A 15,645-nucleotide genomic window follows, 5' to 3' on the forward strand; every position below is an offset into this window, starting at 1 on the left:
CTACAGTCAGCTGAAAGCTCTTTTGGCATCTAAACTATCTGTTTGTTAATTGATGGCCTCTTTGACAGTGCTCTTTTTCCTGTTTCTTAAGGTGCCGCACCTTTTCCTTTCCAGTGCTTGGCAAGTACAATCCTCGCCGTGGTCACCATATGAAGGAATAGCAGCCCAATTGGTTTGTCCATAACATTTGAAAGAAAAGCTTCAGGTTTCATTAATATTTGTATCTTAAGTATTTTTTGCGTTATCATTATTATGTTTATCCAATATGTTTTCACATACTTACAAGACGACCACATATGATAAAATGTATCTGGATTTTGATTGCATTTCCAACACTTATTAGAAGAACCTCTGTACAGTTAGTCCTCGACTTACAACAGTTCATTTTAGTGACCATTCGAAGTTACAACGGCACTGAAAAAAAGTGACTTATGATCATTTTTCACATTTATGACCATTGCAGCATCCCCATTGTCACGAGATCAAAATTCAGACAGTGAGCAACTGACTCACATTTATGAACGTTGCAGTGTCCCACGGTCATGTGATCACTTTTTGCAACCTTCTGACATGTACTGTCAATGGGAAAGCCAGATTCACTTAGCAACCATGTTACTAATATAATAACTGCATTGATTCACTTAACAACTGTGGCAAGAAAGGTCGTAAAATGGGGCAAAACTCACTTAACAAATGTCTCAGCAACAAAAACTTTGGGCTGAACTGTGACAGTAAGTCGAGGACTACCTCTACATTTTTGCCAGTCTATCTATAGTCAAATATTAATGATACATCATTTTGTAATTTTTTTCTTTTAAGTTATAATTCAGTGTGAATTTTTATCCATTTGTCCATACATTCTCCCATTTATCTAGCATTATTGTATGTTGTATCCAACATTTTTTTGCCCATTTTACCATGCAATCTTCAACAAATTTGTCTTCCAGATTCATCTTGAGCAATGGTTCTCAACCTTTTTAATGCCGCAACCCCCAACCGGTCAACTGGTGCAACACCGTTTGCAGAATGGGACTTTTGGCGGGCTCAGCAGGGCAGAGACAGCCTGGACAATTCCTATTGGCTTTTGAAAGCAATAGAATTAGACTCTATTCAAGAGAGTTTATTCTATTGGCTTTCAAAAGCCAATAGAATAAAAAGGAATAGCACAGCTAAGGAAAAGGGGGAAAAATGGCAGACTGCTTTGTTTGGTGACCCCCGTGAAATGGTCGTTCGACACCAAATGGGGTCCCGACCCACAGGTTGAGAACCACTGATCTTGAGTAACATTTTATATACTTTAACAATCAAGTAGTCATCTTTAGAACATAAACCGACATCCAATTCAGATTTAACTCCTGTGAAAAGAATTTTTTTTATCAAGTTTAAATCTTTCAAAAATTCTATAATAATTAAACCATTCACAGATAAATCCTTCATTTACTAATTGTTCTCTTGTCCTTGATCTTGAACGTTGCCAGATAGGCTTGTTATTAAATTTGTCGTTATGCCAGTGAGGAAGGCAGCCTCCTGAATGGCTGGGAAGGGAAAGACTCTGGCCCTGACTGCTCCCTTCATGGGCTGCTTTTTCCTCCTTCCTTATGTACAGAACAAAGCAACCGCTATGTCCCCCACCTCTCCATGCCAGAGGCCACCCACTCCTCAGTGTTTGGATTGGCTGCTTGGATGTGCATCTAAATGTCCCATGCAGCCAATTGGCCACAGAAAATTATCCCTCCGTGAAATGCCCAGGATGAAGGGGTGGGGTTAGAGCGCTGGCAGACCAGTGGTGGAAGAGGAGTCCTGGTTGAGAGTCAGCCGAGTAAGAAAGCCTGTGTTGGGTCAGCCACGGTGGGGGCCCGAGATGAAGTGGGCACATTAAGGTAGCCATGTTCAGTTGTCTCATACCAGAGCTAATGTGATGGCAGGGTACTATATGGTTTGCATTTCAGCTTCTGTTAGGGAAAGAAGAATCAATAGTTTGTGGGAGATAAAAATGCCCTTTATACCGAAGTGAAGTTTGGAGTAATTTATTCCATGCTGCCCTCTAAAAAGCAAAAGGACGTGGGTCCCATAGGCAATGTGACTGGAGAAATGGACCCTGCACTGGAACACCTACCTGAAGGAAAGGTCGAGGGAGGATTGAATCCCAGAACAAGATCAAAGAAGGCAGATGGCACTGAAGTACTGCAAAAGCTTACTTGGGACTCATCTTAGAAAAGAGAGAATGGTTAGGGATATACTATATTAATAAATAGGTAATTTATGGCTCTAATCCTTAAATTATTTTGTTTATATATCATTAGCACATAAACAGGCTTTCCCATGTTCTGTTTCTTTTGGGAAATTTTTTTTGACAGCAATTTAAATATTACAGCCAATATGCAATATTAGATTTGTATCTAATATTTGTTGTTGTTGTTAGTTGCAAAGTCGTGTCCGACCCATCGCGACTCCATGGACAATGTTCCTCCAGGCCTTCCTGTCCTCTACCATCTTCTGGAGTCCATTTAAGCTCATGCCTACTGTTTCAGTGACTCCATCCAGCCACCTCATTCTCTGTCATCCTCTTCTTCTATTGCCCTCAATCTTTCCCAGCATTAGTCTCTTCTCCAGTGAGTCCTTCCTTCTCATTAGGTAGCCAAAGTACTTGACTTTCAACTTCAGGATCTGTAATTTCCCCCCCAAAAGCCTGTTTTGTTTTCAAAACGTTGTTGATATATGTATGCACATACATTTTATATTATACATAAATATAAATATAATAATATAATATGTAGAATTCCATCACGCAGATACACACATCCCAATTTTGAAATGTAACAAGTATCAGTGTAAAACAACAATAAATAACTTTAAGTTACTATAGTGTATTTAAACTGTATAACAGGTGCCCTCCCTTTTCCACACCTCCCCCCTCTTCCCAGAGTGACTCATCTCTGCTGGAGAAGTCACAAAGCTGCGAAGACGGTCGGGTGCAGCCAATACTTCTTTTTTTGTAAGTGGAACTGCACAACACTATTTCTGGAGAATCTGGATTTTGATACTGGGTGCATAAAGAGGTAAGCAGATATTTATAGATTGGCATGAAATTTTTCAAAAGTGTTCAGTTTGAGATATTTAGAGGGGCAGGACAATTCACCTTATGATCTTTCCTTCTCCCTATTTGGTTTTGATTTACCACCTCAGAAGCTCAGACAGGATGCCCAAATGCAATGCCTTCAAAACCTCTGGAAACCTAAGTCATTTTGCACTGTGATCCTTTGTACTTTGTTTCTGCTTATCAAAAGAATTGCTTAGAAGAAGGGTTTTTTAAACTTAAAATCTCACCAATGAGAGATGACCATGGCAGTAAAATTGTACACAAGTTATATCCTCTCTATGGCATAATAGTACAACTAGCCTACTATCTGCCCTTCCCTGGCAAAGTATTAGATGTTGAAAAAGTAAGAGTTTAGTGACAAGAGAATGATTTAAAGGAAGTATTCCCTATTTATTCTGCTTTATTTTGCAAGAGCACAATATGTTATTTAGGAAAATAGTTATTTTTTTCAATATAGTTAATTAAGTTTGAGGTTGTAAAAAAGTTCATTTTTTTAAAAAAAAGAACAATTAAGATGTTAACAGAAAACTCACACATCTTAAAATTGTACAGAGAAACTAGCTGATCCCATAGCTACTTACTATTTTAATTCTTTCAAAACTGATCCTCATCTCCACCCAAATCCTGAAAAACCTGTTCCTGCAGCTTGCTTTATACTGAATAGACAAGGGATTTTCATTTTACAATTTTGCATTCAGACAGCAAACCTTTTCTTTTGCATATGTAATCTTGCTTTATGACTGGAGTTACGTTGGTTACCAACTTAGAGAATGTAATTTGTTAAGTGTAAACTGAGATATACACCAGTTAATAATGTATAATGTGGATGTTATAAGACAGACAAGCAGATAATAATACTGAAAACTAATTCTGGTTAATGTTCAATAGAGATTTTTAAATCTTGCAAAATTTATATTGCCTTAAATACAGTTTTAAATTTCTCCATGTATAGTCTCTCCAGATGAGTGAACATTGTGGTTTGCAGCCCTTGCTGTCAGGATAGTTAGAAACTGTCTGGACTCTTATTCTCCATTGTGTTTTATGGCTGATTGGTGCTTTGAAGTATAGAACATAATAGGACAGGTTGTTGCCTAAGATATAGCCTAAAATGAGACCAGCGTAAGGATAGGGGATAAACGTTTATAGGTTAAAAAGTGATTATTTGGAGATAGCTTATTGTCTTCATTTACCTTGGTTTTATGTATCACTGTCTATTGTGTGGAAGTTTTAACACAAGGTACAAAAGCTATGACTTCAAAACTCCTACCTGATTTAAAAATCTTGCTTTTGACAACTGCATTTTGGTTCTTTTTGATTACCAAAATGAGCATCTGCATGTTTTATAGTACTGTATAATATCAAAGTCATACCTGCCACATAATATAATGGTTTATTAATATAATCACAACTTTGTTATATATTTTCAAACTTAAACTTTATATTTTAAGATATTGGATGAGGACTGAAATGCAGAGTGATTTACTTTTACCTCAAGTGACTGGTAGTTTATGATCAGTTTGTCATTATTACAATACTGGACAAGGGCTCACAAGGCTCTTTTAAGACTTACAGGTGTCCTGCAGAGGATTACTGCGTCATCTGCATAGAGCAACAGGGTAATTTTAGAGAGGTGATGATTTGGGTTTTTTTAACCATTTTACTAGGTCATTAATGTAAAAATTGAAGAACAGGACATGTCAGGCCTGCCCCCAGCTAGGTTCCTAGGAAAGAAAGACCCTTGATTCCATTAGATTTAGGTGATAGGTTCTTTTACTAAGGATTAGTAGCTGCAGCAAAAGCAAGGCTAGAATTGAGTATTCCCACACAAAAGTTACAAGTTTTCCCCTTTCCATGACCTTCCCCCAATCTTGACCAGATCATCAGTGACCAATAGCATCCCAGAGCAATGTTTTGGGAACTGCTTTGAGGTCAGGCGCATCTTGAAATGGCTTCACTTTCTTTCCCAGGCCAGGCATCCAAATTGCTTTGCCCCCCCCCCTCCATTTATGGCAGGATGCCAACAAGCTTAGCAAAGCATAGTGAAGATGGCAGAGCTGACAGGAGAAATGATAAAACATACATTGCTGAACTGAGAAAAAATTCTCAAAGTTTGTAGCCCAGGGAAAGAAAAATAATAATTAAAAAGATCCCCCAGATTTTAAAACACAACCTTTAATTATCAAGCCAAGTGTGTCATTTTAGCTTTATTAGTAAACTTTAGAATACATTTAGTGACAATAGTTATAATTGACTCAGTTGAGGGAGTACTTGTGAGTCATAGATAGGAATGCTATCCACACAATCCTTCTGTCATCCTCAATGTGAAAATATTTCTTTTTCTAGCTTCTCTTCCAAATCATTTATAAATAAGTTGAACTTTATAGGGCTTGGAATGAGGACCTGCAGTATGCCTTCAACACTTCCATTCTGCTTGACAAGAAGTCACTGACATCCATTCATTGGGTACCATTCTTAAACCATCCCTGTATCTACAGTATTTATTAGCAGTCCAGTCCAGTTCACATTTTATCATTTCTCTACTAAAACCCAACTATGACTGCTTAGTAATGTGTTCCAGAGTTTGTGGCTGTTTAATGGTTTTGACATTAAACAGCCCTGTAGTTACCTGGCTAGTTTTTCCCCCCCTTTTTGAGTTTCAGAACTACCCATGCGCAACTCAAATAATTATTAGGCAAACTTGGACAATACTGAAAGTTTGCTTAGCCCTGTATTCTCTGGCTTATTTTAATTATTGATGATTTAATGTCAAGGGGAATCAAAACTATACAGTATTGCAAAACACATTCATTTCATTTATACTTCTCGATGTTGAATATGATCCAAGAGTCTCATTAGATAAATAATTGTAATGTTGTTGGCTGATACTTTACATAATTGCCAGATAGTCAAGATTTTTACATTCTATAGCAGGGATGTCAAACTGCCGGGCCACGGGCCGGATGCGTCATCTGGAAGCCGTGGCTATCCCATTGCCAGCAATGGCAAAACCGGCCTGATACATTGTGCGACATCACGTGACGTTGTGAGTTTGACATGTCTGTCCTATAGGATTGTTCAAGGTGTCTATTCTGACCAATACAGATTTTGGTCTGATCATAAAACCTTCAACTTTTACGTTCTGGTTTCCATAGCGAACAAAAAAGCTTCAGTATAATGCTATATACACAATGAGGGCTCCACAAGATATTGAAGGTGTATGTAAAGTATTTTGGAATCTTGCAAGACTGTGTTATAAGAGGGGAAGTTAGATCTGTGTAACTATCCAAAAATTGTTTAATTGAAGTGTGGCCGTCAAAAAAGGATTATAGGTAGTCCTCGAACTTATAACACTTCATTTAGCGACTGTTCAAAGTTACAACAGCACTGAAAATGTGACTTATGACTGTTTTTCATAGTTACAACCTTTGCAGCATGTGATCATGTGATCAAAATGCAGATACTAGGCAACTGGTTCATATTTATGACCTTTGCTGTGTCCCAGGATCGTGTGATCACCTTTTGCGAACCTTCTGTCAAGTAAAGTCAATGGGGAAACCAGATTCACTTAACAACCAGGTTATAAACTTATCAACTGCAGTGATTCACTTAGCAACTGTGGCAAGAAAATGGGGCAAAACTCATTTAACAAATGTCTCACTTAACAACAGAAATGTTGGGCTCAGTTGTGGTCGTAAGTCAAGCGGTATCTGTATTTGGCATATTCAATAATGAGAAAGCAAACTTCGCCAGTATTCAGAAGGATTGCTGAATGGAACCCTGAATTCCTCTGAAGAAACTCCTTCACTAGACTTTTTGCAGATATAGACTGGATAGTCTACTCTAGTTGGTAGTTAATACTGGAGGGTGTTGGACTTGATGACTCTTAGTTTCCTTTTTCTATGACTCTATGAACTCATATTTTTAAAGTAGTAATTATACTCAATCAGCTGTTGCCAAGTGTGCAGAGCTGTTTCTCTTTTTAAAAAAATGACAGATTGCTTCCTCTTTTGATAGCTCCTCATGCAGAGCTATTGCAACTGACTTGCTGTATCCAAATTAATGCACAAGACTCCAGTTTTCCTGCCTTACATTTATTTATTTATTTCTTGGAATTTTATCCTACCTTTAATACTCCTTCTTCCTCCTATTTTCACCACCACAACACCCCTGTGAGGGATTAGGTTGAGAAAGAGTAACTGGCCCAAAGTCATCAAGACAGTTTTTATGCCTAAAGTGGGACTAGAAATCACAGTCTCCTAGTTTCTAGGCCAGCACCTTCTTCTTTTGAATTTGTCTGTGGGTCAGTTCAAGACAGGCTTGTAATATCTATCATGGAGGCTAAACAGTTAGTGCCTCTGTCTTCCTTCATTAACATAACTAGTTGCATGTCTGACTATACCAGGGGTAGGCAACCTTGGCTCTTTTATGACTCGTGGACTTCAACCCCCAGAATTCCTGAGCCAGCCATGCTGAGGGGAAAGGGAGAGGTTTCCAAGCTGAGCCAGGCTGGCTCAGGAATTCTGGGAGTTGAAGTCCACAAGTCCTAAAAGAGCCAAGGCTGCCTACCCCTGGACTAGGCTATAGCACTTATGGCTCCTGTATTTTTTAAAAATATATAATAGATAAAATATATAAAATAAAATATAATCGATGTTTTCCTGACAATTAAAGCTCAGGATGACTTTAGAGAAGAGAGATTTGGTTCTTAGCATTGCCTGGTATTATAGTGTTTGGCTAAGAATTGGACTTGCCGTTCAAAATCTCAAGTATCTGCAGTGAAGTAGGAATTGTGGGGCTCTTTCCTCTTCCTGTCACCTTGCCACCATCTCCAAGTGTTAGGTCCTCTCCTTTTTCTTCTCATACTATAGATAAAGTCCAGACACCACAAGCTCAATTAGAGCAGCAATAGTTTAGTTCAGGGATCTCCAACCTTGGCAACTTTAAGACTTGTGGACTTCAACTCCCAGAATTCCTCAGCCAGCTTTGCTGGCTGAGGAATTCTGGGAGTTGAAGTCCACAAGTCTTAAAGTTGCCAAGGTTGACGACCCCTGGTTTAGTTAGTATCATTCCCCAAAACCAATTTTTCATTTATATTTTCAAGTAACTGTTGTTACGACATATGGAAATCCAGAGCAGTTAGTTATTTACTTACTAAAGAGAGATTGATTACTCAAGATTACTCATTTTCTGCACAGCCTTTTTGACATGCTTTGATTTGATGACTTTTAATTGCCTTCTTCTTTTCCTCCTCCCTCTACATATATAATAACTTTTACATCCTTTGCATTCCTTCCTTCTATCTCATTTCCGAATCCCGTACTTTATTAATTATCATAGCCTAGTAATATTTTTCTGTGCAAACAGGATATGCTTATAAAAACTAAAAAAAAAGTTCACGTGAATTTTTTTTTTAAAAAAAATCTGAGATCATAACAAAAGTAATAAATAGCCAAATACACTCGTAAACTTTTATTTGCAGTTTGGCACTGAGTTCAGAGTGATTTGCATTATTTGTTGATCTCATACAAAGTGGTGTTTTCCAAAATTTTCTTACATTAAACTGTATAAGTCTTGAGCAATTGCACTGAGCTAGAGATAAAGCTTACAAGTCCCATGTTCTTCTATAAAGCTACGTGAATGAACTGTTTTGTAATAAGATATAAATGGAAAGGACAAATATGTTTATTTATTCTATGATCACGGAGCTAAGTTCTAAGTTTTATATAAGCAAGTTTGAAGTCAGCACAGCAATACCAAGTCCAGCTAGTGAAAATGGGAAGGAAAGGGTGTTTCTCAACAGAATCCAAATGAAAGTGGCATAAGTAGAAATTTGGGAGGAAAGCTTACCAATAGCATTTTGCTTGCTTGAACTTAAAATAGAATACTTTTATGAGCCATTGATCTTTGGAGTTTGCTATATTTTTCATGTACAGTTCTCTCTGTTTTCTAGACTTTCCCATGGAGATAAATTGAAATTTAATCCCTAAAAGATGGGATTTAATTTTAAGTTATGGCATCTTTTAGGGATTAAATTTCAGTTTATCTCCATGGGAGTCAAGGCAATGTATGTGCCTTTTCAAAGTTTTCATCCCTGGGAGGTAGGTTGGGTTGAGAGAAACTAGTCCAGTCAATGTCAGCTTCAGCAGCTAGACTAAAACAAGAAATCAATTCCACAGGAAGACCAAATCTACTTTTATTGAGAGTTTCCAACGTTTCCAGTTTTCCGGAACAGTGGGGGGGAGGAGTGGATGGTTCTGTGCAAGCGGCCGGCAAGTGCACTCAACTCCATTTGCACAAGCAGTGTGTACGTGCACCTGCTGCTCACTTAAATGGAGCGTGCATGCCCACCCATTGCTTGTGTAAAGATGCCTGTGTGCACTTGCCAGCTGTTTCCATGGCCTGGTTGCAAACCCCTCACAACCCACTAGTGGGCTGTGGCCCACAGGTTGGGAACCCTTGGAATAGGTGACAGGATGCAACCTTGTAGAGTGCCTTTTTCAATTCTGAACCATATTCTGTTCTTAGAGTGGCTGCCTGGTCATAGTAAAATGACTGAATGAGCTAGATGAGGTGTAGTGACATTACTTCCATAGTAATAGTCTTAATAAGAATAGATGCTTGCAAATTTTTAGCTTTTCATTTTTGGGTGGACACTTCTAAAATTTTAGGCATGTTTCAGGCCTTGGCTCACTATTACAATGTAAAGGTAGTCCTCAACTAAATGACTACAGATGGGACCAGAAATCCATATGTAAGTCATTTTGGTTATGCTCTTTCCAGGCTCAGAGACAAAATGCCAATGACCATTGGCTGGAAGAGCTGCATTAAGGGAAATTATTGGGTTCATATCTTGTTTAAATGTAACTAGTTGGCCACTCTAGGAACAGAAGCCAGTTTGTGTTTCATCTGATCCAGCAAAGTTCTTGTATGTGGGTGGTGCAGGGAAAGGATGCGTTCTGAGGCCATTTTCTGTTTTTTGATCATTTAATTTTTGTGTTTTTACTTTATTTTAGGACAAACCTGGATATAGCCCTGAATAAAATGACAACATTCACTGTAGGAAAATCATCGCATAACAAAAATGGTAATATAATTCCTCTTTCAGTTTTGTTTCAATTGCACTAATTGATAACAAAAAGGAAATATGAATACCTTGCAATGATATGCAAGAGTGGGCATGTGTGTTTGTGTGCGTGCACGTGCATGTGCATAGGGCAGATTGATGCTTTCTTGTATTAAGAATAAAATATGCAGTTTTATTGCAACTGCATTGATTAAACTTCCTTAAGCTATAAAAGTTATTTTAGCAACAGTGTTAAACATTGTGATTAACTAGCAGCTTGATTTTAAGTTAAGAAAATTACTCCGAAACTTTACTTGCATTGGTGCAAACAAGAGAGTGTTCAATATATAAAATATGTTAACTAGGGAGGAAGCCTGATTACAAATTGTTAATGTTGATAGTTAATTGTTAATAATATTGATAATTAATTAATAATAATGTTAATAACAACTGGAGCTCCACTTGAATACCATTGGCAATGACAAATTCAACCTTATTCTGTTGTTTTCTGTGTTACAAAAGGCAGCTTTAACAAACATCCACATCTGCCCTTGGGAAGGACTCAATAGGTGGACAAAAATGCCAAATCCAGAATGACTCTGCAACCAATATGGTCTACAAAAAAGAACAAATGAAGAATAGAAAAGTTGGCAGTAGAGGAAGCCAGCATAGCTAATGAATTGTTTTCATTCTGAAACCAGGCACCCTCTCCTCTTCCTCAGGAAGAACAAAGTTTTCTAACTAATGAAGAATTGAAATAAAGAATACTGAGTATCTAGAACAGCAGAAAAACAACACAATAAGGTTGTCTGCATTGAAGCTTGTTCCAAAGAAATAGCTCACACAAGCATTAAAAGATGCAAATACTGTAATATGGAATATAAGTACCACGTCACTGCAAGATATAAACCGACTAATATACAGTAAGTTCTAATTGAATACCTGGGATGCAAAATCAACAAAGGAGAAAAAAAAGCCAAACAATGCATCACCAAAGTGGAAGATCAGGTTGGAAAATAAGATCAGCAAGCTGAGATCAGATGCAAGCAAGCTAGATGAAAGAAAAGAAGCTGAAGAACAAGAAGACCAAAGAACACCTGATCAAAAATGTCACTTAGAAACAAAGTAGATCAAGGAAGCACTGGAAATAATGAAGCAGCAAATAACAGCTATAGTCAAGAAGATCAGCAGATACGACGTTTGAATTGCAAATTATAGGCAGAATGTCCAATTTCAATCCAATTGGTGAATCACTCAACACTTGACAAGGAAGAAACAGTGCAGTTCTGGGCACAGATATGGAATAATATAAAGAAATACAAAAAGGATGTAGCTTGGATATGAATAAATAAGAAGCTGAAATGAAAGAATTTGTAATAACAGCAGATATAGTGGAGAAAAAAGCAAGGAAGATCAAGAACTGGTCAGCTCCAGGTAAAGATGAATTACTTGGATTTGGGCTGAAACATCTAACTGGTCTACATTGACTTATTGCCAAGTAATTTAACAACACATTACAAGGAGGTGAAATTTGCTGGACTGATCTAGCAAAACCTACCTGATAATAAAAGATTGAACAAAAGGGGCAGCACCAGGCAATGACAGGCTAATTATCTGCTACTTTCAATTTGGTAACTGTTATGGTAGCTGATGTAGTCCAGCAGAATCTAGTTGAAAAAAGCTCTTTCCATCTAAGCATAAAGAAAACTGCCTAAACAGCACAGGAACAAAAGATCAACTCCTAATTGACAAGATGATTTTGGAAAACTGCAAGAAAAGGAAAACCAACTTGAATGTAGCATGGATTGATTACAAGAGGCATTTGACTCTCTGCCACACAATTGGGTAATTAAATGGCTAGAAATAACAGGAGACAGTAGAAACATCAGAAATGGCCCAATGGAAGACACAGCTGCTGTCAATGATAATAGATTGGAAGAGGTTAATATTAAGAGAGGAATCTTTCAGGGAGACTCACTATCATCACCACTGTTTGTCATTGCACTGATTCCTATCAACAATACAGGTCATGGCTATCAAACATCAAAAACATTTGCCAGGCTACCCTACCTCCTTTATATGGATGATCTGGCACTCTAAGAAAACAACCTCTGAAATAGACACTGTCCATATTTATAGCCAAAATATTGAATGTATTTTGGATTGGAGAAATATGCCATGCTCACTCACTATTAAAGGGAAAAAATAATGAAAAAAGAAAGATGCCCTATAGAAATAACATCAGGAGTCTGGATGACTATCACTACAAATACCTGGGCATTCTTCAAGCTGACAGCATCAGGCACCAATAGTAATAGGAACCTTGAGTGCAATTGCAAAACCTCTGGAGCACTAGTTGAACATTGAACATTGACAAACTCAATATTGGTCATGCAAAAGAAAACTTTACTTGGAACAGCTTACAGTACCTTTAATACTATCTAACAACATCTGCCTTTCCTTAGGAAGGACTTGATCGAGGGACAAAAATACCAAATCTAGTCTAAACATCTGACTGACTTTGTGATCAACCATAGTCTTAATAATCTTAATTGTTTTTTTTTCATTGAAAATTTTTTATTTTTTTAAAACATACAATCATTTATAAAAATACAATAAAATTTTAAAGTAAAAAAAAACCCCTTACCCTCCCTCCCACCCCCAACCCCCCTCCCTTCACTTCCCAGAGCAGAATACAGGGTTAATAAAAAAATTTTTTTTAATAATTAAGAAAAAAGAAAAAAAAGGAAAAAAAGGAAAAAAAATTGGAATTAAAAAGTTTCATTTATTTTATGAATGAATATTAAATATTATAGAGAATTGTTTTATAGGTTATGGAGTTAAAGGTTAATAATCTTAATTGTTAATAGGTATTAATTGATGACAGTAATTGCCAGAAGCATGAGTCTAAATTACAAGAAAATTGCTTCTTTAAAGAAAAGTTCAGTAATTATGTGTTCTTTACAACAGCAGAAGTGTATATAGCTGTCCATATGATGGAAAAATGTACCTTGGATACATTTCAAATAATGTATCTGGTTGTATTCTTGCACAAACTAATTTGGAACTTTGTTCTGTCAAATCAGTCACTTTTCAGAGTGAGATAGGTGGCATTTAAGTTTAATAATACATAACTTCAGAATGGTTTACTTTTAAATAGACATGCTGAAATGTTGCACTTTGTAAGAGTTTGAGAAGAAAAATAATGAAGAAACAAATATATTGAAAATGAGTACTGGGCTGACCTTTTCTAGATTTGGAAGCTAAGCAGCCAAGTTAAGCAAATATTTTAAGTTAGTAGTTGGATGGGTAGCTAACCAGTGCTGTAGGATAGACCAGGGAGCTGAAAACCATTATGGAAGAAAGCACAAGTTATGGACAGATTTGGCATTCTATTCAGACTTGAGTTCAGATGTAGCCACATGTCATTTGGAAACTTAAAAGATGGTTAAGCCCTCCATCCCAAGCTCCCTTCTATATCCACTCATTCTCTCCCCATCACACAATTGATATTTTTCCCACTAGCAGGTAACATTCAGTGGAGTTGGAACAAAACCAGAAGAATTCACAAATGCTGTCCTTAACATGTAAAAACAATAAACTTTAAAACTATAAAAAAAACTGTACCACTTGCCAACGTCATTCCTGAGACAGAATTGAGTTTGGCAGTTGAGGCATCAAATCTTGTTGGCACACTTTTCTGCCAACTCAGAAATTGGAGTGATGACTCCTGGGACATCTAAACTCTGTGATGTTCCAAAAAAGATTTAATTACTTTGTACTACAGTATGTACTGTCTAATATACTACCAATGTATTTACAGATGCTAAGAATGCTTCCCTTGCAATGAAGAGCAGACAGCAAGTTATTAATGAGGTCAACAAGCGAAGAACCCTTTTACAAGACAATAGCTGGATAAAGAAAAGGCCTGAGGAGGAAGGGTAAGAAAAGAATCTATTGACTTTTTGGCAATATAGTCAGATCTTGCAACTTTTTCTAGAATTCTTATGTAAAATCCATGCATCATCTCCTTACTGCCAGATTGGACAGAGTGGGTAGAAACAATTGGGGAGAGATGATCCCATAAGTAATGTAATTTGGTAATAGAGAAAGGCTCTGAAAGGCTAAAGTCCACTTTAAAATAATTAAAGCATATTGCATTAGTCAGATTTGAAAGTATCATTAACACTTACAGCTTTAAAAAATCCAGTTCCCTAAACTATTGTTATGTTGTATAATCCACTTTACAGGTAGTCCTTAACTTATGATCATTCAATTAGCAACCATTTAAAGTTATGACTGCGTTGAGTGACTTACAACCAATTCTTACACTTAGAACTGTCACATCGTCCCCATGATCAGTCACATGATTATGATTCAGGCATTGGCATCCAGCATGTATTTTTGTCCCGAGGTCAGATAATTGTCATTTGCAACCATTCCACCCAGCTTCCAATAAGCAAAATCAATGGGAAAACCAGCAAGAAAGATAAAAAAAATCAAGATCCCGTGAGGTCTCAGTTAACAATCATGGTAAACATGGTCATAAAATCAGGTGCAGTCACATGATGCCTCACTTAACAACCACACCAGTGAACAATGAATTTTCCAGTCCAATTGTGATTGAAGTCAAGGACTGCCTGTGCTATATTTAAGGGTGATATCTAATTTTTGTTTATTGCAGCACCAATGAAAACTATGGCAAAGTGGTTCTTAATCAGTATAAATCACAAGAAAGCTTGCACAGGTAGAGTATCATAATAATGTATATATTCTTTCCTATGCACATTTCATCTGCATTGTTGCAATTCATTGTTCTGTTAATAATTTGTAATAAGAATCCAATGTATTAACTGAGCAAAGTCAGGCCTTTAGTTTAATTCAGATACTGGCATTTTCTGTTACTTGATTATACTGCAGTAATTTCTTCATTGTTTAAAATAATTATGAAGTCTGACATACGCATTAATTCATGATGTGGGAGATTTTGATAGTCAAAATCTATAAGTAATTTAATTAATAATATATTGCACTATATAATTTTTAAAATGAAGTTGAACCAATCAATCTTTTTAGAGGATTTTTCAAAAGGAAAGAATTTACATTGAATTTGCAATAAAAGTGGGATCCCTTTTTATTATGAGTTTTGTAGAATAGGAAAACATAGTACAGCCTGCCTCTTGAATAGTTTATTCATTAAACTGAGATATTGCTGGTGTTAATTTAATTAAATACGTTATGGCTGCCATACCTAGGCTGCAAACATTTGGATGACCCATAGAAGACAGATCAGGAAACACAAATTCCTTGTTTCCATTTCCGGCCATTCAGAAACTAACTTTTTCAGCTCAGTTATGGTAACTAAAATAGAAAGTGATTCTATCTTCGTTTTGTTTTCACATACAACATATAATCAAATTGTGGAAAGAAGTTATTTTATTTATTTTAAGGATGAAAGTATCAATTATATGGTTTAAACATG

At 36.7% G+C, this 15,645-nt stretch overlaps 1 protein-coding gene across 1 annotated transcript in view; it reads left to right on the forward strand.

Annotated features, from left to right (window-relative positions):
• Positions 1-2,924: 2,924 nt before the first annotated feature.
• LOC120305601 (sciellin-like) overlaps positions 2,925-15,645 on the forward strand; it is a 46,612-nt gene continuing 33,891 nt past the window's right edge. Inside the window, exons 1-4 of the mRNA XM_039337687.1 lie at positions 2,925-3,059; positions 10,114-10,184; positions 13,987-14,104; positions 14,848-14,910. Of these exons, the coding sequence (XP_039193621.1) occupies positions 10,142-10,184; positions 13,987-14,104; positions 14,848-14,910 (224 nt within the window). The 5' untranslated portion in view covers positions 2,925-3,059; positions 10,114-10,141. The remainder of the gene's footprint in view (positions 3,060-10,113; positions 10,185-13,986; positions 14,105-14,847; positions 14,911-15,645) is intronic.

The sequence above is a fragment of the Crotalus tigris genome, unplaced genomic scaffold (assembly GCF_016545835.1).
Source record: "Crotalus tigris isolate CLP2741 ecotype Arizona unplaced genomic scaffold, ASM1654583v1 scf7180000017685.4511686, whole genome shotgun sequence".
Taxonomy (NCBI): Eukaryota; Metazoa; Chordata; class Lepidosauria; order Squamata; family Viperidae; genus Crotalus; species Crotalus tigris.